At 35.5% G+C, this 26,348-nt stretch overlaps 1 protein-coding gene across 2 annotated transcripts; it reads right to left on the reverse strand.

Annotated features, from left to right (window-relative positions):
• Positions 1-54: 54 nt before the first annotated feature.
• On the reverse strand, positions 55-25,736 carry FCHO2 (F-BAR domain only protein 2). 2 transcript variants are annotated; one of them, XM_051208975.1, is made up of 10 exons: positions 25,129-25,736; positions 24,094-24,315; positions 19,632-19,962; positions 17,394-17,792; positions 15,609-15,805; positions 12,628-13,090; positions 7,132-7,499; positions 4,841-5,322; positions 3,254-3,688; positions 55-1,763 (listed from the first exon to the last, which is right to left on the reverse strand). In XM_051208975.1, exons 1-10 carry the CDS (start codon positions 25,516-25,518, stop codon positions 1,163-1,165), a joined length of 3,888 nt encoding a protein of 1,295 aa, XP_051074388.1. In that variant the 5' UTR covers positions 25,519-25,736; the 3' UTR covers positions 55-1,162. The 2 variants fall into 2 exon arrangements, with proteins under 2 accessions (XP_051074388.1, XP_051074389.1); XM_051208976.1 differs by lacking the exons at positions 55-1,763; positions 3,254-3,688; positions 4,841-5,322; ... (1 more) ...; positions 24,094-24,315; positions 25,129-25,736 and adding an exon at positions 7,678-7,975 and having other exon boundaries at positions 17,394-20,349.
• Positions 25,737-26,348: the final 612 nt, after the last annotated feature.

Below are 26,348 nucleotides of genomic sequence, written 5' to 3' on the forward strand. Positions count from 1 at the left end.
GATTGACAACTGATTAGTTTTTTTATTAATGACGTAATAATGCTAAGCGATCCCCATCATTATAAATTGACAAAATCATTTGAGCAGATATATAAATCTCAGTGATTTCTCATTAAACAATTTACAAAAATAAAAATATTTATTCATCAAAGTATTCGATACAGTGTGGTGATAGTGTTGTAACGGGTGTGACTGCAGGTTTTCGATACGCAGCGTATTTATCGATCGCTTCTGAGACAGTGACACGGAAAACACGTAAGGACGACCTAGTGCCCTGATTGGCCCTGCTTCGCTGTCTGTCCCAGCCAGTTGAGTCAAGAACACAAGTCACAGCCTCGGAGTTATGAATCATTATATTTCAAACATACTTTGTTTATATACCAATCAAGCATACCACATCGTACCATAAAATAGAAAACAACATTTTGTACAATATTCAACGAGTGAACAGATATCGACCAATAGGAAATGTCCATTTAAAGTCCAAGGACACCATTGGACTTAACATCATAATTATTGGTCTATTTTTCCGACTACCTAACAGATAGCCAATATAAGAAAGTCATGTAAGTTTTATTCAAATCTAGTTTGGTAAAACTTTTGTAAAAGAATAATAGAATGAATGAATTATTAATAATATGAACAAGTATATATATGTGTGTGTGTAAAACACAGCTGAGAATAATGAGAATAAAACAGAAGTACATGTTTCACACAGAATTCGATTCAGTACAATCGAAATCAAATATTTTTATTTTGTAATTGTAAAACTCGACGAGTAATTACCGAAATTTACATATTTGCTTTAAATATTCTCAAAATAATTATAATCACTTAGAATAAGTAAATGAATGCAAACAGAAAGAGAAGGAAGAATTTATATATATATATATATATATATATATATATATATATATATATATATATATAACTAGTTAATCAGGTGTAAAATGATATATGTGGTGTATTTGCAATAGCAGTTAGTTAATGTGACAATAATAACAAGAGAATCAGTTGGCACAAGAGTTCATTGAATCAAATTATAACTAATTTTCAAAGGAAATTATGCATATTTAATTGATGGATTCAAAAAATAACAATAATACTAAACCTAGATGATTTGTTTAATCGCATTGAAGGCACAAAAAATCAAAAATCACTTTTACTGTAAATGACTAAATTTAATCGTATCAGATATTGCAGATAAATTAGTTGAATTTATTTTATGCTCATTTATACTATCATTCTTATTTTTAACACTCTTGTTTTCAGTAACAACTAGAGAACCAATTTTTTCTTTTATATTATTGTTACTTTGTTCTAATTGAATCGTTGAATTTGAGTGAAAACGATTCACATTTGTTGGTGGATCACATATATACCGATCACCAATCAAACGATATTTACATAAATTCATATGATAATCAGATGAAATAACAAATAATTGTACACCACTAGCTAAGGAGCCTTCACGATAGAATTGTAAACTAACAGGTTGTGGCTTTCCTGGACCATTTGTTAATGTGAATTTCGCTCGAACAGTACCAGTTGCATCAAATTTCGAAGTGAATTCGGATCGATGTGCATTATTACTAGTATTATCCCTTGATAAGTCACGATCAATATTAGCATTGTGAAGTGGGATACGCCATGTAGCATGATTAACTTCCGGGAGCCACGTACCAACTGGAAGACTTTGCATATGACTAACAGTTCCATCAATCATGAGATTTATTCGCAAATCTCCAGTATTTTTCACAGATCTAATAAGGAAATTATTATTATTAATTAATTAAGATTATATCAAGTGAAATATCTGTAGACAGAATATAATTTTTGATTATAATGAATAGTACTGCAATAACAGTATTAGTGTTTCAGGCGGATAACATCAATAAGTCAACATCTAATAAATTTTATATTAAATGATTATATTCCCATAAAAACAATAAATGTTTATACTTGATTTAATGAAATGCAATTTAGCCATGAACATGAAAACAGAATCACAATGAATCTGTTCATTCATAATATAATGCATGATTCAAACAAATTGAATTTATCGTAGAAACAAGTTAATGAGTTATTATTGAAAATAAGTAAAGTGGGTGAGTATGCAAGTAAAACATTTTACAAGGAAGTACCTTGTTACATTTTTTTCCAACTGGATATCCTTTCTGTTGGTGTAGAATAAAGTTCTGACTATTGAATGAACTGATTAGGCTAGAATTGGAACACCCTAATTAGTTCATTTTCAATCAATCAGCTCTGGTGAACGGACCGAGATGCTAAGAATTTATGTAAATCTTATATAAACTCCAATATTCTTACTACTGTATGTTCAATACTCGAGTTGTTGGAACAAGTGGTGTTCGCCTCTAGTTATTTTTCGAATCCGGAGAGTGTTTAGTATAGTAACGAAGTCAGGATACACTAGACAGTAGAATGACACATTACATTTGACCAAAAACTATATGGAATTAAGTTTTATCTCACTGGCCTAGTTCTGTCTACAGTTAGGAATTACTACTAATTCTGGAATTTTCGAGTTGTAATATATATGTTTATGAAAAGACCTGCCATCAATAAAATTTCGAAAACGATAAGTCTCTGACAAAGTTATGATTTTAGATAATCTGCGGGCTAACTTAAGGAATAGGAAGAGCTTTTTCTGGACGTGAAAAAAAAACTTAATTGTTGTTGGATTTTAAATGTTCTCTGTGAGATAGTCTGCATCCAGATTATTTTGGAGGTTAGTACTTTGATTGTTTATTGTTAGGGGTTATTAGGCGCATAAAATTCGATTTTGATGCTCGACATTTTGAAAAAAATTGAACTTTTGATTTGGTCTGCCAAATTTTCACAGAAGACTTCTTTCACTTTTGATGTGGCCATGAAACCAGTATCTTCACTTTTTTAAATATAATAACCTTTTGGACTTTATTCAAAGACATTGTACACATATTTATCTTCTTTAGTGTTTTCAATAAATCTTACAAATAAGATTTGATTTTCGGATTAGCTTGAGTTGAAAACAGAAAGCAGAATGGTCAGTCTTCATCAATGAAGGTCAGTCAGCCAGTTACAAAGTAGGACCAGGCACATACAAGCATTGGTCCAAGTTGCCACACCTCATCACTGAAGGAACAAAAGTCAGAAATAACTCAACGTATAATTAGCGGGATCAATTATGTGTAAAACAAACCATCAAAAATACCATTGAATTACGCAAAAACAATAAAAAAGAACGTACTCCTTAGCAGCAGTTGGTGTAGGCCATTGTGCTGTATAATCCAAACGAAAATCTGTGGTTAATGCTTCACAACGCCAGTAAGTACATAAATGTATTGGAGGTGTAAGACTAGAATAGTAACCTTTAACATCGGCATTTGCATCAACTGTATAAGTTAATACATCTAATTTAACATATGTAGGTGCATTAGAAGATGTAAAAGAAGAATTTAATTTATCAGATGTATCACTACAAGAAAATGAGTTTTCATCTGAATAAGCAATTATCAATGGAGCAAGATAACGTGAAAGAACATCACCAGGAATAGTAAGCATATAATCTGAACTAATATTATTACCACTATTGATTATTTGTGTTGCATTGTTATCTGTCAAATCTTCGAGTAAAATTGGTTGAGGTGTATCAGTAGTAGGAGTTGTACTTTCAGAAAATAAACTAACAGAAAAACAAAAACATACCAATGAAATTATGTAACTGAATTAAAAATACAAAAAAGGATCTTGATATGATACTTGAGAAATAAATGAATACATCAATTAACTGATAGGTAGTAATATTATTCTTAATGACACTTGATATCTCTTAAATGATTTGTACTAATTAATCTAATAATCTTGGACTATAAACATTTGTCTTATGGTAATTAAATCCAAATCCATAACCAATTTGCTTGAGACATTTTATTAATTTAACTATTAGCTACTAACTAATTGAAATATATTAACAGTAATTGGATTGTAGGTAACTATAGACAAAAATTGGGAAATAAAAAGCTTAGTAAAATCTCCTACATTATGCGTGTTATTGAAGCATTATTATCAAATATCCAGTAAATACATTGAAGGTAATTATTATCATAAAATGGTGGGATCAATCGAATAATCATTAAGAGTCAAGAAAGGCTTTTTCATCCTAATTCAGAGCTCTTTGGTAATGTAAATAAAAAATCCGACGCGGAATTAAACTGAAAACCATGACATTTTGATTCTCGCTAATTCATCAGCTGATATGAGTAGCTAGTGATGAAAGTTATTTTCAAAATAGTGTGGTGAATCGGAACACAGATGGGGAAAACCAATTAGAGTGCCTTCGTAAAGTATGAAAACTATACATTAAATACATCATTTGCACGTCTTCCATCAGTTTTCCTTTACATACTTCATGATTCTTTCGATTCTGTTCTTCCTCTGATTGCTCTCTGTCCTTCTTCCCGTTCCTTTCAATTCAATCTTCCTTTGTCGGGCATTCCACCTCCGATTGGTGCTAAGTACTACTGATATCTGTCAGTGTAAGTAGCATGCACCGCAATAGTATTTTCAGATCACAAACCACCTTAGTAAATCTATTAAACGAAAAACTGGAATTAAGGAAGCTCTTCAAAGACGCTTCGAAGACAAAAAGTAGTTAGATTAGACATTGCATTTTACTGTTTTATCACAACAATCTATTCATTAATAAACAAGTTTACATGCTTCATCAGTTGCAAGTTACCTGAGAAAATTAAGCTTCATAAAGAGCTCGGAAAATAGAAACATAATAATTGTAATATTTCAAAATAATCTGAAATAAATGAGTAATATGATTTACCTGATTGATGAGCCAGAAAGTTTAGGTTGTAGATCTTTTAATCTTTCGGCATTTGTAATTCTAAACACAAGAGGGGGAATAAGTGATTTATTGAATAGTCTTTGTTCCATATCCGCACGTGGAAATGCAAGTGTTAAACTACCATAGATTGCTTGAATAGGAGGTTGACCAGTAGAGGCTGCGGTTGAAAAAGAGCTGCCACCACCATTAAAAAACCGGGCATGCCAAGTCTCTGTAAATGCAGCAGCTAAGCAAATTGAATTATTTGGCAAATTAACTGAATGGGTAGAAGGAGAAGGTGTAATACTTGGTTCAATAGTAGAACTATTATTCGGATGATTATGAAGGCGTGTTGGAGGTTCAGGAATAGGTCGAGCTTCTTTACCAACTACAGTACCATGTATATTAGCGTTAAAAGATGGCCAAGGTACACAAGTACTGAAGGATTTGCTTGTTTCAGTTGAATTTGTTTCAAACGCCATCTACGATTGTGAAATTCAAGTGTGGGTTATAGGGTTATTAACGTGTATCTTTAGATTTCGAATGTACAACCTTTACTCATTAAAATACATTTGTTGCAGTGGTCAGTCAGTCAGTAACAACGTAGAACTTCGTACGTACGTACATCAGTTCGAGTTGCCACACCACATTAGCACAGAGATGCAGTTGTCGACTCAAATTCCGTAGTGGTAAAGGTAGTAAGAGTATAAGCAGTAATCGGAAACATTAGGGCTTGGAGATGTTATTCAAGGAATATAATACAGTGAAATAAGTTTGGAAAGAAAACAAGGGACATGAAGAATTCAGAAGATTAGAATTTGGGAGAACACAAAGAGTGGATGCACTTGCGCCATTGCAAACGATTTTGAGCCATGTCATTCAGGGTCTCTAACCATTGGTTGTTGCAGTGGACTTCTGAACGGAACGTTTGCACATAGACAATACGGTCATTATATTAGCATGACAATAATTAGTAATTCATTTAGCATTTCTAAATGAAAGTTTAACTGAGTAAATGACATAAAATATATTCACAGTGACTAATCGAACACATATTTATGTAATCATAATGTTATAACGCTCGGTTTTACTTCGTCTAATGTTATAACGTTGGGTTTCCACTTTCACAAGTATGGGACGTTAATTTACCTTAGACGAATATCTACACTCGATTCCCTCCCAGTGTCTATTCTACAGGACTTCAACACAACTCAGATCAAGAACACGTGATTAGCCTGATCACAACGTAAATATATTTCCACACCAAAAACCGACACAATCCAACAACAATGAACAATCAATAATAAGTCCGTCCTAATAATAATAAGGATAAGAGAATATATAATTCATCTGACACCTGTCAGACTGTCTATATGTCTGACTAAGCAGACAACCAATCATTCTCATTCTCACCCACACATCAAAGATGTTGAATTTTTAAAACTTCAGATAGATTTCTCAATACACAAGTATACAGTCTAAGTAAAGTTATCCTAAATTAGTTTGAATTCTCAGATTGTATTTAGTAAATACTTTCCATCTCACGAATTTGGCAAAAAAGAATTACTTGTTGGAAAACGTGCTTTTTAGATGTATATCACACATTTTTGAATATTGTTAACTAGAGCTAAACACACGTTTAGTCGACCTTAATTAGGTGAATAGATTCTGATGGACAAATTCACCAAGTATGATCGATTCTACCAATGCGAAACAATTTCTTCACATCAAAAGGCTATTTCACATTCTGAAAAGGTCGAGCGAACGTTTGCTAAGGACGTTAAATCATGTACCTACTGACACCTGGATCCCGGTCAAATGAAAGTTGTTTGATTGTAATACACAATTGGATGGATATTTACAATAACTACTAGATTATAAGACATATCAAATTACAGATGATAAAACTATCTAAGTACTCAGACATTAGTGGGTAAGTGAAGCTCCAACTTATGAACAACCAACTAGCCTAAAACACTGGAACTACTAATGTTGATTTGATAAACTTCATATACCTTTGACTGAAGCGCTTGCTCCACACAAAAAGAGCTGTTTCCTTTCATGTATAATCTCCACGATGAATCCTTGATATTTCTCTTAACTCATCCCATAACTTTGGATTTGTTGAGTTACTGCTAGAGTATTTAGTGGACAGAGCATAAAAAGTTAATAAGTTTGAAATTAGGCATACAGCGAGGAAAAACTAATGATTAAATTAAAATGAGAACAGCTGAGTGATTATAAATGATGAACAATAAAGTAAATAATCTAAGCAAGTAATGTACACATACCCAATTAGACTGATCAAATGATTCATTATCTGTTGAAGTAGGTGCTGTACTAGAACATCGTCGAACTAAGCTACCACCACCATCATCGTTCTTTACAGGTGATAGATTAACACCCATTACAGATGATGAACTTCTTTGTAAAGTATCTACTAAACTATTACAACTAACAGAATCTTTAAAACCAAATTTCAAATCTGAAGAGTAGTCCTTCTGAACAGAATCTTTACTATTATTTGAAGGAATATCTTTTGTATTGGTTTCTTGTACTGTGAATAGGGTATCAAAAGACGACAAATTGAAAGTTGCACTGTTAGTTTCATCTTTTGATTCCAATGATCTTGCAGAATTTACTTGACTTGAATTTCCTTCTAAAATTAAAATAAACCACAGATAAACCAAAATATGAAAAAGATTATCTCTAATAATATGTAGGTACATTTATTTTCCAAAAAAGTATTTAAAAGTCTGTACAAACGTAAATTTAAATCATTTAATGATAAATAAATTTTATTAAATAAATGTACATACAAAAATAATTTGATGAATGTGAGTTGTAAGTGGTTATCAAACTAAGACTTCTTTATCGACAGTAATCGACTTTTATCAGTTCAGTGAAAATGTACTTCATTTCAAAGTATATAATTAGATATATACGGGGGACTTACTGAAATATTTATAATCAGTAGTGTAGTGAATGAAAAATCAGGTACAATAAACCATTTACTGTTTTACGCAAAATCAAACAGTAGATTTGTAAAATGTTAAAATCATGCATTAAATGCATCATTCGCATATCTTTCTTCAGTTGTCCTTTACATAATTCATCATTATTTCGATCCCATCACTATATATATTATGAAACATAATATGACACTATTAGTATACAATTTTTTCATTTCAAATAAGTTCAATCCATGAATTATCATAGGTCCATATTCATGAGATTAACAACAACAAACAAGGAAACTTAATAAGCAAACATTTTAATTACCTATTGTAACAGTAATTAGAATATGCAAGTATCAAAAAAATACAGACTAACTCGATTTCGAATTATATAGGCTTATAATGACGATACTGGATGAATTATATAAGCTATATTAGATCATGATAATACTACCACATTATACACGTACACACATACATACATACGTACGCACACACATAAACTATACACATTCATATAAAACATAAGATGACATTTAATACCAGCAGCAAATGAGCAAAGAAAACAGTTTATACTAAATGTGCCTGAAGCAGTGCGGAAACCTAGTGTTGATATGAAATGCAACATATATAAGAATGATTATCATCATCATTATTTTATAGTGCAATTTATAATGATGATTACAAAGACATGAAGTTCTGTGATACCTCATTTCAAATAGACTCATCGATGATAAAATTTACACATACTAATTTGAGAAGTGACAAAAGCTCCGTGTAAAATACTTTTATTTGTGTAAACTTTACTGCGATATCTTCGTGGAAGAGTGGATAATTTGCCTAGATAACATAATAAATGATTATGGTGATGGAATATAAATATATGTGCGTGACAGTAAACAGAGAAATTTAAACTTAAAGAGTTCGGAGTGATAAATATACGACACAGTGCTGCAAACTCTATGTACAATGTAAGTTACTGACTTTGAGTCTTGCAGTCATATATATATATATCCTACTTCACAACATGTGAAATTTACAACATATTTCAATGTGGAATTTACCAACAATATTTGATTGTCTAGATCTCAACAGAATAGATATTCTGGACACTATTTACATAGTTCAATGTATACGGAGTTGTTTATATGAATGAGTGAAACAGAAAGTGCTGGCAAATATTTCGTTTATATAATCTGAATCCAAAAATTTATTTTGATATCACCACCAGAAGCTTCTTGTGGTCCGGTCAAAGTATGAGAAAGAGACAATCAGGTACCAAAATGATGTTTTAAGGTCACAACGCATAATCTGAATAAGCAAGCTGATCATAATTCGTGTACTTGTTAATTCTCATAAAAATGTAACAATAATGTACTTAATAGGAAAGAGACATCGTGAGACAATTTTGCGTGATTCCAGTGAGGAAATGAAGCTAGTTAGAGTTAGTCTATAAAAACAATTGAAACGCATCTCTCGCCAACATAAAGAAACCCGTGGGAGACTGTATTCTAGCATATTTATGTAGCGGTTTCTTTGACTTCGAATCTGAGAAACTGATAATAGCTTTGAACGATCCATAAGTTATATTAAAGTACAAATACACTTTAATTTTTCTTTTTCTATCATTATTTTCATTAGAAACCAATCATTTTTATAACCTGTCTTCTGGTTGGCTAGATTATAATTCAACATTCTCAGGGTAATCTAAGAACCGCTCTAACTCCTTCACATACTTTAAGTCATATCCTTATGTCATACTATTCAGTACAAGTTCTACATTAATCAAAACTACTTCTTTGAAAGTGATCACAAAATAACTCGCTTAGAGTCCCAAGCTCATGTTGGATATAGGGTTAGCAACTCTATTCTGTGAAAAAGAACATTTTTGGAAAGATGCAAATAAAAAAAATGATTTAGACCATCTAAAATCTATCCAGGGAGTTGAAGGATCTTTATATAGAAGAGTTGTGATACCTCATGGTGAGTTGAGGTTCTTTGGGAGTTACGAAAGCGAAGCCCTTCCTGACGACCAGAGCAACGAATAATATATGTACATGGAATGTTCTGACGAAATAAGATACTGGAGGATAGAAGATACAACTTCGCTCTGCTTGGAATAAGTAAAACCCATTGGACAAAAGCTGGACAGAAACGACTAGATTCGGTGAAGATTCTGTTTCATTCTGGTCATTAAGAAGACAATGACCCCCACCACATACATACACAAGGAGTTGTACAGATACTCACTAGAGAAGCCCGGAAAACGGTCATAGAGTGGGAAATTCACACCTCCAGGATCATCAAAGGATCCTTCAAAACATATTAGGTAGGTTTTACATTAATTGTCATCCAGTGCTACGTGCTCAGTAATGATAACAGCAGAGAGGATAAAGATCAGTTTTATGAGAGGCTGTAGTTCGTCGTAGTGAACTTCCTAAGAAAAGACTTAATTGAGGTCTATGGAAAACGTAAGAACAAAGAGATAAGACGATATAGCTTCAGTTCACCACCTGGTGGATGTCAAGCTGAAACTGAATTTAAGAAAGCATTACACAATTGAGCAAGTAGCGCTATGAAGGCTTAATACAGCTTCCCACAGAGATGTTGACAAACTTAGTCAATGTGCGGTAGCTCTCAACAATAAGTTCTAAGCCTTACAAGACCTACTCAGAGAAGAGGAAGCCACTATGGAGGATAAGTGGAAAGAAATTAAAGAACCAATTGCTTCAACATGCTAGGTGGTGCTGGGCTCCAAGAAGCACTAACATTAAGAGTGGATCTCTAGTGAAACCTTAAGCAAGATTCAAGATGAGAAAAACAACAGGACAGCAGACAAAAAAGTCGAAAGAGAGGAGAAAAATTCAGAGCACATACCGAACAGAGAGTATTAAACAAACGAGTGGAGAAAAGTGTCAGGACAGACAAGCGGAAATGTGTCGAAGATCTGGGAACAACAGTAAAACAAACTGTAAGAGAAGGGAATATGTGAGAAATATATGACAACAAAGAGGCTAGCACGCAAACATAATAAACCAGAGCAATCAATCAAAAAAGAAGAGAAAACAATCACTGAGGTCCAAGAGCAACAAAACGAGTGTATATACCACACTTAAATCATTGATAAGCAAGGGGGATTTGACGCATATGTGAAGGGATGGATTGGGAAAGCAAGGGTAATATCCCTACAGTTGGAGAATATCTTGAACGCAAAAGAACTGTCAGCCAACACAAGATAGAACTTTCAATACAAACGTTAAGGTTTTATTATATGGATCTGGAGCAACCATCATCAAAAATGTACATGTATCTGTAAACAAATGTTTATGCAAGATATTCCAGATCTGTTGACCAAATGCCGTCAACAACAAATTTCTATAGCACTAAACAAACCAGCATCAAGCTAACGAGGAAATTAGGAAAATATACTGAAATTCAATAGACCATACTTAACGGATATTATCAAACTGCATCACGAAGCAAGCCCTAACTTGGAATGCTCAGGCCAAAAGGAAAAAAAGCAGACAAAGAAACACATGCAGTCGGGAATCAGAGACAGGCATTTAAGGCAACAACTGGAAAGGAATCCAACAAAGAATCAGTTGGAGATCCCTGATCGCCAGTCTATGCCCCAAGAGTGGTAACAGACTTAAGTAAGTAATCATGACAGCCTGGTGTTTTTTAATTTAACCGAACATTGATATAAAGCAGTATATTAGTTGTGATTACGAGACTTCTAAATCAGTAAGACAATAGATTACTGAGGATAAAAATTACGAATGATTCCAAAAGAATTCGAATTATGATTAATCAAGGTGTTATGATCAAGTTTCATATTTTACTCCAAGATGCATCAACAATATGTGGACATTACTTGTCGTGCGATAAAAGCCATGAGAAACGTTTTTCAGTGATCCCATTAGCCTTAAAACTATTCGATTTACATCCAGCAAATGGGATTCCTAAGACATTGGTTGCAAATTCTTTTAGTAGCATGTGTATTAATGCCAGTCCAATATCCTACTTGAAATCAAAACAACTGTGACCAGTAGAAACCGTCAGTCTGTGCTAAAGATGAATTTCAAGTCACTCACTTGGAAAAATTCACTGAGAATATAATCATCTTAAAACCTTATCGTTTACACTGTCAGGATGAAAAAACAATGTCAACAAAATAGTGCAGGAAATCTTATTAAAATTTACTTCATTATTCATAATATACAGTGAAGATCGTTAATCAAATAAAGTGGTTTTGAGACAAACACACTCAATAGTGTTTGGATTGATTCCCATCCCCTGAAAAGGATCATGAGTGTGTACTATTATTAATAGGTTTTGGAATTTGAAAATGACATTTGTAAACAGCTAGTACCTATTCTACTGATATATTTATTCCTTATGTCTTATTAACCAAATACAGGCTTATATACGCAGATTGAGCTATAGTTCATTGTACATGGTAGGTAGTGATATCACCTAGCTACCACTGCTCCGGATATATATATATATATATATATATATATATATATATATATACAAAGCACTAGTAAGTGCTCATAACTAGAATATTTTTGATACAAAGCTTATTAACATATTTTTGTACACAGTTAGGACTACATAAAAATAAAACAAAACAACTGTTTAATGAATATTTATTAGAAATACATAAACACATACGCCAAGTAATAGCTACCTAAGTTTCATATTTTCCTGTTTTCTATCTTCGTAACAACAATATTATCATGGTAGGTGTGCGTAAACACTATCGTCAACATGAATCTAAGAAAAATCGCCAACAATCGACTTATTTAGAAATAAAAAAGCAATTACTTTTAGTCCATGTATTGCAACTGTATCCACGTGGACGTATCGCTGATATTGAATGACCCTTACTGAGTGTATTAAACGATGACAAACCGACATTCCGAGCACGCATTGAACCACCAGCACCGATAGCAGCAAAAGATTCAGTGGTAGATGATGACAATGATGACGATGGCGGTTGAGGAGGTGGCGGTAACAATGGTGGGAGAGGTAACGCATTAATCAAATCATGATTTGATACGCCATCCGATCCTGCAGTGATAGGAATATTTTGATATGAAGATATGCTTGAACGTGGTGATCGAAGTGTTGATCCGATACGATGATCAATAAGTAAAGGGACTTGTGAATTCCCAGTGCTTTTAGGACTTCTTATTGTTTCTAAAGGCTTTGGACGAGATTCCAATTTATCCCCATTATATTTAAGCGCTACTCCTGGAGCAAACTCTCCAACTGGACGGATATTAACCTAGATGAAAGGTAAGATATAATCGACGTTTCGCATTGTTAAATGCATATATAAATACATGAATGAGTTTTTTTAAATAACATTTTCAAGACCTATAGTTGTTAGATGGCGAAAATTATCCTTGAAAATAGCCGCAAAAGTGAATTAAACTCCCAGAATACTTTCCAGCCAATAAGCATCAGTAGCGAATTACAGAAATTTATGCACCAATATTTACTCCTGATCTGATTAGTCGGATTGACAAGTCATTATCAATGTTTGCACTTGCTTTCAATACATTTCTAGGAATATGAAATAGTTTTTTTAAGCAAATAGATAATCTTTGGTTTGTGCACCTAAATTTACCTTGACATGAAGCAAATTTAAAAGTTGAACAAGGAGTAGTGGTCGAGAGCATTCAATCGCAGGACATACCATTTATGAAGAAAGTGGCCTCGAACGAGCATTGATAATGATGGGATATCAATGGTAAAACATGGATCTGAACTTATAGGAGCAAGTTACATATTGTTTGAACAAAGAACTGATCAACTGTAGCAATCTATCTTCCAGAAACACATTAGAGTTGTTGTGGTATATGATGTAAACATTCGCCAGATGAAACACTCTTCTAACCCATGTATCGTAAGTTCTCAAAGAACAATGACATTAGCAACTTCTTCAATTTGTAGATTTACTATTGATCATTTCAATGAAACCATACTAACGGTTTCAAAATTTGTTAGCACTTTTTGTGTTTTCAATGAAGGCTAAACTGAGTGGTTGTGTTAGAAAGTTTAATTTACACTTAGTTTTAAAAAGAGGATCTTTTCAATGCCAACTATGTGGATGATGCTGACGCTGGAGTATAATGCATTTGCAAGGGTTTAAACTAGTGGCGTTATTATCACGACAGATTTAAATATTATTTTGATAGAAAATAATCAACACAGCTAATTATTTTAATTCTCAAAAACTATTGCCACAGTATTTCATCACTGGTAAGTGCAATATCTCGTGATGACCAATAAAATAAAATTAGTCAATTCGAGAGGCTTAGGAGTAGTCTCTGACTGTGGTTTGAGTGACATGGGTTCGAATCCCACAAAGCGCATCAGTTCCATCAAAACACCATGTATACCCTATTGACGCATGATAACTGGAGCAAAATCTTGATCAGGGATTTGCTGTCAAATTCCTATGACCACCTAATGTCGAAACAAAGTGTGCCATAACGTTGAATTATTTGGTATACTGATCGTATTGTAACAACCTACATAATTTGATTATCATTCAAACCTAACATGATACTGATTAATACTAAAAGACCGGTTGGTGTAAACAGAACAATCCGACTAAGCATCAGTCGAAGTCCTATTATGTTAGTGATAACGTTTTAGGCTATTACAAGAGGTTACTACCAAATAATCAATTATTGTGTAACTGTCACATCTACGTGTTAAAATAAACGGGAACACATCTTTACGTAGTTTCATAAAATAGAAAACGTCAGAACAAACAACAAATCTATATCATCTCATCTGATATCTAGAATTCATATTTAATGTAATCAAGCTGAATTGGAGGTATGTACATATAGGGAAACGATTTCCTGTACCAAGCTTTTGTTGCTAAACTCAAAATTTAACAATTACAAGGTTTAGTAAAGACTTTTCAATAAAAAGTTGATCAAACGCGCAAATCCGTCGTATGTAAAGTTAGGTTTTCAGTCAGTCAGTCACAACATGGAACATGGTACGTATGTACATCGGTTAGAGTTTCCGTACCGATTAGCACAGAGAATGAAGTTGTTAAGCCAAATCCCAGAATGGAGGAGATAGTAACGGTATCAGTAATAGTAGGAAAACTTAGGCTTGAAGATACGATTCGAGAAGAAAATATAAACTAGTGAAATAAAAACAACAAAAGTTACGGGGAATTTAGAATCTCAGAGTTTGAGGATACATACCCGCCATTAAAAACGAGTATGAGTCATGTCATTAAAAGTTCCTAACCATTGGTTGTGATAACCACGCAAACCCCAACCAGATAGTCTATACCTATTTATATGGATAAGTCTAAGTGTCAGTGACCTCATGGACTGGCGCTATATATTGTTTTCGTCGCCCCTAACTTTCTTCCATCCTACTTCTGCACTCGAAAACACAAAAACATTTTGAGTCATAAGCTGTTAGTATTATTCAAACAAACAAAATCATACAGAAGTACTAAATGCGTCCAACATTATTAAGAGTCTCAATCGGAAGTATTAATCTTCACTGCTGGATTGAATTTTATATCAGTTTAAAAAGATCACTATCCTATTGTTTCAGTCCACACAACATTTTAGTGTACTCGCAATATCCTAAGTCAACCAAGTTGCACAGAGATGATTTGTTCACCTGAGATTCTAGTTATCTAGATTGATCTTCACAGTGAATCAATATATCATATCGAAACTTTCAAATACAGTACAACAAGAAATGAACTTAAACCGTGACACCCTATTATACAACTCTAAGGAAAGATAAATACCTACTTTTAGGCCATGAAATGTTTTGTTCGCTTTGTTTTCTAGGTCTTCTTCGGAACCTGAGTCATCAGCCTCAGAATGATTGAAATTTGAAGAGTTTTCACCCCATGGATCAGGTGGTCTAATGTTATAACCGTCTTCGTCTTTCGGTAATTCTACGGGTGTAGTAGTCCGCCAATCATCACTTTTTGAAGTAATGGTATCTGCAAAAATAAGTAACTGACACTGAAGATATCATTCGAAGAATATAGCAAAAGTATCGTAAAGATTAAAATAAAGACAAACTGAGATACTTTATGTGTCACTGATTTAATTAGGTTCACTTATCGTTTCTTCGATTTCACTAACCATCAATCAGAAACACTTTATTGTATGAGTAATCTCAATTTATCATACCCATGATCAGAACTTTGCCAATATCTACAAGAGTCCGAAAAAGTTTTTTTTCGTCTAATTTAAGAAAAAATAGCCAAATAAAGAGTAAATGTATTTGATAGAGAATATAAATAGCCAGTGGTAATAAGTGAAGTTTTATTGGGAATAGAATATCATGTGCTGGTAGATCAAAAATTAATTACAGAGTAGCCAATATTTCACTAAATATACATGCAAGTGATTACTGAGTGCTAATATCTGACACCGTTACATTCTTTTGTTTAATATATCTTGACAAATACTATTCACTCTACTCGAAAACAACTAAAACGAGAACGAGTTGGCACAAGATAAATCCTAATGAACTCGAATAACAGAAGGTAAAGTAATAGGAACATATGTTTTTGCAAAATTTACTCAAGGTATCAGTATCGTGATTCATCTTAAGGGGCTGACTGGTTGGAGGTAACCCAATCAGTATACTCAGACTTAAGGATGCATTAGCCGTGTAATCGTGCCTTAGTGGTGTTGTATCCCGGGAAAAATTGGTACAGATTTGTGAAGACTTGAGAATTCCGAATTGATATTGCGTATCATATCCCCAAACGGACCCGTGAAATTTCACGAATTTAAACACTGACCGATAAGTGACCAACACGGCCTTAACGCCTACTAGTCCTCGAGTCCCTTTCTGACTCAATGGTCGATCAGAAGACGATGATAGGAGGCGAATTAGTTCTTTATTGTATTCAATTTGATAATGACTAGAAAACTGATGCAATAATGTACTGCAAACGCCATAAAAGAAAGCAAACATCAAGCGCGATAGTAACATAGGTGGTAGAGTGCTGAGCAGACAGTACATAAGCAATTAGCAATAATGAAGGAATATTAAAATGCACAACAATAATCAATAGGTCCAATGGAAGCTTACGATAAAGAAGGTATAGAAATGTAACAATAAAGTTATCTACAAAATGCAATGAAGATACAAATAATAATAGTCCGAAAAACAGCAAAGGAAGCCTCAATTTTCTGTATATTTGTCCTGTGGCTAATGGGTTTGACTTTCAGCCACTAGGTCACAGGTTGAAATCCTGCTACACCTACTTCGGTTTGGAGAACTGAGTAGTATAATTGAACCCCATACCTAGACTGCGTCTCGTACCCAAGCACTTAGCGAATAAGTCAATTTAGATTTGAGTACAATCATCAGGATCATATACTTTAAACACCTCTGATATTTGTCAAATACTAAGATGTTTACTAAAAATGAAATTTTACGTTCACAGGCTAACTGCAACACAAAATTCAATTTAGAGACTCCACTTAACACATAAGCTATTTATTAAAAAGCGAAGCTTTGCTAAACATCAATAGAAACTACTTAAATTCTGTATTGCCAAGCAAATCTACCTGACTTGTCCATTTGCTTTATTGGTTTATCTTTACCATTCGAATAAGGAGTGCCTAGTCGGCGAATCCCACGTTTGGCAACGACGGTGAAAGCACTGAGACTAATACTACCACTAGCATGAATATTGGTGTTTGTCCCAATGGCCGCACCGACTGAGGTGGACGATCCTGATGCATCATTGTCACCGACAGCAGGAGCGGGATCCTGTGACAAGGAATTACGGCGTCGACGAAAAAATCCTTCTCGGCGTCTTGCAGTTCCACTGCCAGAAATTGATACATTTGTTACCGACGGCACAACACCTACGGAAATGCTAGTCACAGAGATTGCATCTGATCTAACATCTGTTAAGCTGTTGAGACTTGATTCACCATTATCTTTGGTACCAGAACCTACAACTACACGGAAAAATGTTTCAATTAAAGATAGCACAAAACCACATATTGTGAAAACACCATACACTCTAACACAAAAACGTAGTCAATCATATAAGTATCGATGCCAAGGTTGGACTTGATAGTTTCATATAAACTGAGCATTTAGTAGAACTTACTTACGCCTGTTGTCCCTCCCCGTACAGAAGCATAGGCCGCTCACCAGCATCCTCCATCAAACGTTTTCCTGAAAAATCCTTTTTCGACCTTCCTCTATTCCATTCCCCTTCAGCATTGCAAGTTAGGGTCTGCTTCGTGACACAGTCTAATGATTTCTGTAATGCATGTTCTATCCACTTCCAGCGTCTTTTCCCAATTTCCTCTTCAACTGAAAGCTGGTTTGTTCCCTCCCAGAGAAGGCTGTTGCTGATGGTATCCGACCAATGGATGTTGAATATCTTGTATAAAACACTATTTATAAATACTCGTACCTTCTTGATGATGGTTGTAGTAGTTCTCCAAGTTTCAGCTCCGTACAGTAGAACTGTCTTGACGTCCGTATTGAAGATTCTCACTTTGATATTAGTTGAAAGTTGTATTGAGTTCCATATGTTCTTCAATTGCAGGAATGAGGCCCTTGCTTTGCCAAACCTCGCTTTTACATCTGCATCTGATCCTCCTTGTTCATCGATGATGCTGTCCAGGTACGTGAAACTTTCCACACCTCTCACAGTTTCTCCATCAAGTGTGATTGGGTTCGTGTTCTCCTTGTTGTATTTGAGGACCTTGTTTTTTCCCTTGTGTATGTTGAGGCCTACTGATGCTAAGGATGCTGCTACACTAGTTGTCCTCCCCTGAATTTGTTCGTGTGTGTGGGATAGAAGGGTCAGGTCATCTGCGAAGTCCAAATCGTCTAGTTGCATGTAAGCCGTCCATTGTATTCCGTGCTTCTCCTCAGATGTGGAGATCTTCATAATCCAGTCGATCATCAGAATAAAGAGTTAGGGAGAGAATAAGCGGCCTTGTCTGATCACGTTTTTAACTAGGAATGCGTCTGTCAACTGTCCATGGGGTAGAAAGCTAATAATAAATATATTTTTGTTATATCCCAAGGGGTAGAGAAGTTGTATTTTCAACTTTTCGTGACTTAATGTAAGCCACTTCTTTAGAGTAAATAAATAATCGAATAGTTGATTATGAACACAAACAACAGACATTGGCTAAAAATCATGTTGTATTGAGCTAACAAATTTTACAAGTTCAGATTTAAAAGGAGTATTAACTTCTATACTAGTGAAGTGAAACGGTGAGAACTAAACAAATAATAAAAATAGACGTCGTACAACCTGGTTAGTCACAATTATTGAGGATGATCAACAAATAAACTGTTCATGACAAGAAAGATAAAATTATTTAGGCATCTGTACCACATTGAGTCACTGTTTTATCTAAATAATTGAAATTTAACTAATAACTTATAGCTAATTATTTTTTATTTTCATTTTCATTTTAAACATTTTACTGCTTTATACAGATCCGTTACATGTACAATTATTTACTTCAGGAGAGATCATTCAGAACATTTATGTTGATCACAAGTTTTAATTGTGGGTAGCATTAAGGACGGGTTTCTATACCTTCAATTTCAGTCCTTGGAAGTAATTTTCTGAAATATTTCAAACTAGAAGCGCAAACGTTCACAAAATGGATTCGTTTTAATTTATCATACGCTTTGATTTGCAAAGCAAACAAATGAGTATTGTGTCTAATAAGCATATACATAAGTTTTTATCTAACCATAACATTAAAACTTTTTGAGCAGAATATTTTGATTTCTTAGACAAGCTTCATGCTGTAAATTACTTGCAAGTGCAGAGGCAGCTCTAGCTTCGCGAGCGAAAAATGCCTCTAGAACACGAACACCATTGGTTGTTATTCCGTTGGCACGTTCAGTTACATTTGATGAAAACGCGGCAGCAACCTCTGCATCTTCAAACTGCACACCTTGTGGTTCCAAAGTCCCAGTGCCTCTTTCGGTTACAAGAATATTCAATAATCTGTCTGTAGTCAACTCAGTTAAATCACGATCAAACTGACTGTGTAATTTGCCCAAAGCATCACCCGTGATGGACCAGACAGATGCATACCGATGTAGAAATTCTTTCATCTGTTCCAGATGCGCAACTTCGATTTCCTTTTATAAGACAAAAGTAAAGGAACGATGATGGGAATTAGAGTTATTTGAGTCAAAGGTTGGAAAATAAACAGGCCAAACAGTGAACACAGTATAAAATATCATTTTAAAATTCAAAACAGAACGTTAGTCAAAATGCCACTTCTCTAACTATACCAGTCAGTCAGTCAGTCAGCTACAACGTAGGACCAGGCACATATGTGCATCGGTCCACGTTGCCATACCGCATCAGCACAACAAGGTGAACACCGGATTCATAGCAGTGGTTAGGTCAAAGGTAGTAATATGTAAGAGAAAGATTGCATATAGAGATATAGTACAAGAAGAAAGAATTGGTTCGTAGAAAGAAAGATATGAAGCGATTTTAATCTCTTAGTTTAAGGGAAGACAGGGAGTGTATACACCGACGCCATTGTGATCGATTCTGAGCCATGTCACCAAGAGTCTCCAACCATTGGTTACGATAGTCACGTGGACCCCAACCAAGTAGTCTGCATCTACCAACATGGCTCAGACTAGAAGTTAGTGACTTCAAGCACTGATGCCACGTTTTGGTTTGGCCGCCCCTAACTTTCTTCCAACCATCTCTAATACCGGATAGCATTGCACGTCGTGGTAATCGGTATTCAGGCATACGTAACACGTGACCTAACCATCTCAGTCGATGAAGATTCATAACCTCATCAACTGATTTACCATCATTTCCTAATACCCTGCGTCTAACCGCACTATTACTTACCCGGTGATCCCAGCAGACGCCAGCAATATTTCTAAGGCATCTGTGGTCAAATACTAATAGCTTACGAGTGTCTTCTACTCTTAATGGCCATGTTTCGCTGCCGTAAATTAAAACAGAACGGACTGCCGGGCAGGATACTCGTCCCTTTATTGATAGACGGATATCTCGCCTTCGCCACACGTGACATAAGTTGGCAAAAGCCAAATGCGCATTTGAACCCGTGCTGAGATTTCATCAGACACCAACCCATTAGGGCTGATCAGACTTCCAAGATAAGTGAAGTTGTCAACGCGTTCGACTACTTCACTCCCTATCCTTAGTTCAGGTGTTGACGCAGACCAGTCCTGAAGCAACAACTTGCATTTAGAGGGAGAGAAGCGCATTCCAAACATTCTGGCATTGTTGCTCAGTGCTACCAAAAGACTCTGCATTTTATCAGCGTCTTCAACAAGTAGGACTATGCCATTTGCGTATTCTAAGTCGATAAGTGGACCCTCTGGTAGGAGATCAATGCCCGAAAATTCAGTAGACGAGAATGTTATTTCCATCAATAAGTCTATGATGAAGTTAAACAAAAATGGGGAAAGTGGACAGCCTTGACGGACACCACTTGAGGTTGCAAAAGTAGATGACAGTTCGCCATAAGCTCTGACTCGACTAGTAGTGTTCGAGTAAAGAGCCTTTACAAGGTTTATGTACTTCTGAGGTACGCCTTTCAATGACAGACACTGCCACAGAATCTCGCGGTCTACCGAGTCAAATGCTGCTTTTAAGTCGAGAAAGACCACCATTGTCGGACGCCGATAAGTATGCCTGTGTTCTAGAATCTGACGAATGGTGAATATGTGGTCGATGCAGCCACGACCAGGTCTAAAGCCAGCTTGGTTCTCTCGTGTTTGCAGTTCACGAGTCTTAGTTAGGCGTCTGATAATTATCGAGGCTAGTATTTTAGATATTATATTAGTTAAACTAATCCCTCTGTGGTTGTCACAGGATGATTTTGACCCTTTCTTATATATTGGGACGATAAGTGATTGTGACCAGTTAGATGGAATAACGTCTAACTCCCAGATCTTAGCTAAAATATTAGTCAACCTAATCGCTAAAATTGGACCACCATCCTTAAAGACCTCTGGAGCCAATCCATCTGGACCAGCTGCCCTTCCTCGTTTCAGATTAACTATAGCCCTCATGCTTAGTGCTATGCCTACACCTGCCAGTCCACGAGAACTGGCCATCGGGTCACCAGATACACGTAGGGTGTATCTCGTTGGCTCTCCGTTTTGCCGAGGTGAGGTCAAGTGAATGACCACACTGGAATCCTGTATGCGTGTTTCGGAGACACAGCATACATCAATGGAAAGAGACTCTAGGGTTTTAGCCAAGGAAGCCTGCTGACCGATTTGACATAGAGTGCGTACGTTGAAAGCTCCAATGTGTAGTTTGGAGCGAGGTTTCAGTAGACCTGGGACAGAGTTTTGAGCACTAGAATCGTTGGCTATGGTGACATTTGAGGAGGAAGCCGAAGGAGGAAGTTTAGGGTTGAAAGTCGATGTAGGAGGAATAATAGGAATTGAAGAGGAAGGTTGATCATGAATACAGTGGTCTTGGGTGCTGTTAGGGGTATGAGGGCGGTTATCACTTCCCGGTTGCCCACACCGTGGAAGGGTTCTTCTGGAGGTACCTGAAAAGGAAATTGGATTAGAGGCGGTCTCAGTGACCTGAGAGCGTGACCGCAGTGCCCAAGGGACAACTGCTTGAGGCCGGTCGCGCACGGCCTTTTTGTGGGAGGTTTTTGACGTGTTAGCTCCGTTCTTCAAAGGGCCTTACCGCCGGAGACGGAAATCCGTGAGGTAAGGTGAGGTGTGCATTTTTAGGGTCGACCTTTTCTAACCCCACCCCTCCTTATGGGAAGGCAGCATCGCTGTCATGCTGGTTGTCTGAAGGAAACACCTTACTGCTGTCACACCTCTGTACAGTCAGCAGTACGACTTCGCCTTCGGACCTTGGGTTTGTTGCTTTTAGTCTTACCGCTCTTCAACCGACCTGTCTGACATGGTAGGACCTTGAGGAACGGTTGTTCCAGCCAGTATAGCTCGGTTGCTTCATCACGATAGGCAAGCCCGATCACCACGTCAAGGTAGCAACAACGGTCGGGCTCTAACTATACCACAAGCTATTATCACCATAAACTTAGTTGTCTGCATTGTGCGCACATCAGAGTTACTTGACTTAAAATACTTAATCGGATTAAAAAGTTGTCCTTAAAATATCCAGGACACGTTTTTCACAAGCCGGCAATTCCTCTCAATTAAGATAGCATCATTAATAAAGAAAAGGATATTAAAGAAATGAGTTAAATAAGGGGCATTCACATGAACCACTAACTGATTTTATTCAGTCAAAGTTAATAACACATAAATACTTATTTATGCAACTCGTTTTACCGATTTTCTTTTAAGCGTAAAATAAGTTTTCAGACTTGCAGCATTTAGGATGATCATTGGTATTGATTAATAGCAGTTGATACAATATAACCTGCGAATATGCTCACGCTTATTGGATTTCATGTAAAATGTTGGTTTCAAACTTCTGAAAATATATCACGATCCTTTTTTTCAGAAGCTACACGTGCACTTTCCTTGGTACGTGCTTTGACACTGGTAGTAGTCCATTTATTATTCTCGGGAAATATATGACATCAGTTCACTATTAGATTGTAATGATTTACTGGTAAGCTTAATATACATAAACAGTATCCGATAAACGATCTAGATTTTTGTAATAAATCAGACCAATTATAGATATATGTTAAATATTGTAGGACTAAAATGACAAAATATCTAAAAGTCAAACCATTTTGCAGATTAGACACTGTCATATAAATGTCGCTAGTTGAATATACGACTGGAATTTTTTTTTTGAATGAGTGTAGTTTGAATTAGCAGAGCAACAGATCAATCTCAATATCGGAGAAAAGACATTTAATTGAAACTTTATAGTAAGCAATTGGAAGTGGTAAGCTATCAGACAATTCAGAACACATGTTTCATTTTAACTGAGTGTTTTGTGATTAAACGTACTCGTGTTTAAGTCTTCGGCACTATTGAGGTCAAACAAAGCAGTAAATTATCCTTAGAATGAAATGAGCATGTTATTTTTCCAAGGAAACTGCTTGTTATAAAACCTAAAAGAACTTGGTTCAATCCCATGCAATATCATGGTTGCTATTGCTATGGAGTCTTGGACGCATGACACATTCACCGCAATCAACAAAAGCACCTGAAATATTTTGACGAGTAATAATAGTTAAATCCAAAACTAGAGCCTATTTTCTGGAAACAGTCCAAAAAAACTCAATAGTATAGCATAATACTGAGAGTCTAGGTTACCTCAAACTGGGCACAAGAGATGTGCATTTTGCTTACGAACTGGTTGCGTAGGTTATTATACTTTTCAACCGAATATTTGTACTCATCCTGAGCTTTCTTAAGCTTGACCTCCAGTTTTTCTTGATCTCGATTAGAACCAGACTCCAAGCGCATAGCACGCTCATATTCATTATAACGTGAATGATATGCCTCCTTCGCCTTCTGAAGTTGAACGGAAGTTACCTGAGCAGCGAAATAGTAATTGAATGGAAGAAGGTAGCTCTATATAAAAACCGGATACTATTTATGAAACATAAATGCATTACTTCCATAGCTCCAAAAAACGACCGAAAATTATGAAGAGATAGTTTTTCGAGTTTTAGCTCATGAAATAAGTTTTATTAGATTATAAACTAAAATAACTAATAAAATCTATCACCTTAAAGATTACCCTTTCATATATATAAATGGTGCACTAAGGCTTTTCCACCCGAACTTATAGGATACTGACTAATGAAAGCATAGCGATGAATAATGTTCTTTAAGAAACTGGAAGTGTTGTTTTTTCCGATGAGCTGTTGAGAATAACATAACCCGAACCTATTTCTCAAAAACTTTTAGACCGTCGAATCACGAGATTTACGAAATTTTTGGATAACAAGATGACATCCTAAATCCCTTGGATGCTTGGCATACAGACAAATACAACGAAGATTTTTTCAATAGTGTGGATCCTGATTTCACACCCTACGGAGCGAATAAAGAGAAAAAACGTAACTAAGGACACTAAAGTAAACCTTACGAGGGAAAGGAAATGTTGATGAACAACAACACAATACTCAGGATGATGTTACTGACTTTCAGCAGTTCAGAGAATTAAAAACTACTCAGTGCCTCAGCAAAATGCAACGATCTAATTACATAACATAATAAACCATGAAGTAATTGATAATAGCAATTATTGAGAACATAATACATGGGAATTAAGCAATTTATATTGTAATGGATAAACGCTACCAACCGGTGATAAGACATAAAAAGATAAGAAAGGACTACCTGAAAAGCATGTACAACTTCCTGCGTTGAAGCTTCTGTATCTTTGATCAGCTTTTGTCTCTTGTGTTGCTCCTCCAGATACTTTTGTACATCTCTTGATAGATTCTGTCGTTCTTGTGCAATAGTTAAGTGGACCTGGGAGATTTGGTCAATAAACTGCTTGAGGAGAGACCAACATGGTTTGAAACTACTAGTGTTGTTGTATGATCCTGCTTGTTTAGATAGTTTAACTAGTGTTTTGTAATAATTGTCTTCTGCTGTATAACTTTCACGGAGAAATTCGGCAAATTCAGACGAAGTGCGATAACATAATTTGAAATTTTGATACATAGCATCAAACCCTGAATGTTTTTCTCCCCAAAAGTGCTGAGAAAATAAACATGCACTCATCCTGTTAAAGCTATTTCCTTAGAGTAGTTGTAGCTGGAACATCATTTTAAATTCCGCGACAGAGTCTAACATATTCATCGTTAAGACGCATCATAATTTATTTGAATTAGATTCAATCACAGTGCAGCAACCATCTACAAGTTATTGGGGAACCTAACTGAAGCTAGGAAACAGCAGACGGGATTAGTAACAACACTTTCAAAACGGCCCTAGAAAACCTCATCCAATATCCAATATTTGCATCATGAGCGTGTATAAGCCAATTGACTTATTTGCATTCGTTTCTTATTGTTTCTCTACGGTTCCAAGTATTTAGTTATGTTCAATGTGTGACATTCTAGCCACTCGTTTGCTGTAATTTCAGTAACTGCAGTAATCTTTTGTGAATTTATACATCCTGTAGGTGAATAAGTGAGTTTGTCTCAGGGCAGTAGCGTTTCTGAATGTCAGCAGCTATCGCACTATTAGGCGGGATGTTGGTTGGTTGCAATGGAAGAATAATAAAGTGATAATTTCAGTGCTAATAAATGACTGATTCGAGAATATATACATAATTTATGTAATTGAAAATGTGTAAGAAGATGGTAGTGAAAAAAATATCAGTAGTAAGAAGATGGTAATATTAGAGGTAGGAAGTAGTCACTAATCATGTGGTAGTGATAACCGTGGTAATTATGAGGCATTCGTCAAGCAGCTGGTCCAAGACTGAGAAGGCAATTCACGGGTGAGTACGTGTTTGTCAAGTATCCTCCTAAAGCTATGCACTGGGTTGACTACAGTTACTTTGGCCAAGAAAGTATTCCAAATGGGTGCAATTCGAAATGGGGAAA

Source organism: Schistosoma haematobium, chromosome 1 (assembly GCF_000699445.3).
Source record: "Schistosoma haematobium chromosome 1, whole genome shotgun sequence".
Lineage (NCBI taxonomy): Eukaryota > Metazoa > Platyhelminthes > Trematoda > Strigeidida > Schistosomatidae > Schistosoma > Schistosoma haematobium.

Excerpts from the sequence above, each read along its gene's own strand:
- FCHO2 (XM_051208975.1), bottom strand. The coding sequence starts at position 25,518 with ATGAGTGCATGTTTATTTTCTCAGCACTTTTGGGGAGAAAAACATTCA. Across the intron at positions 15,806-17,393 it reads AAAGCAAATGGACAAGTCAG|ATACCATTACTTCAAAAAGT; the intron begins GTAGATTTGCTT and ends TTATTTTTGCAG. Across the intron at positions 5,323-7,131 it reads CATTTGATCAGTCTAATTGG|ATGGCGTTTGAAACAAATTC; the intron begins GTATGTGTACAT and ends TCACAATCGTAG.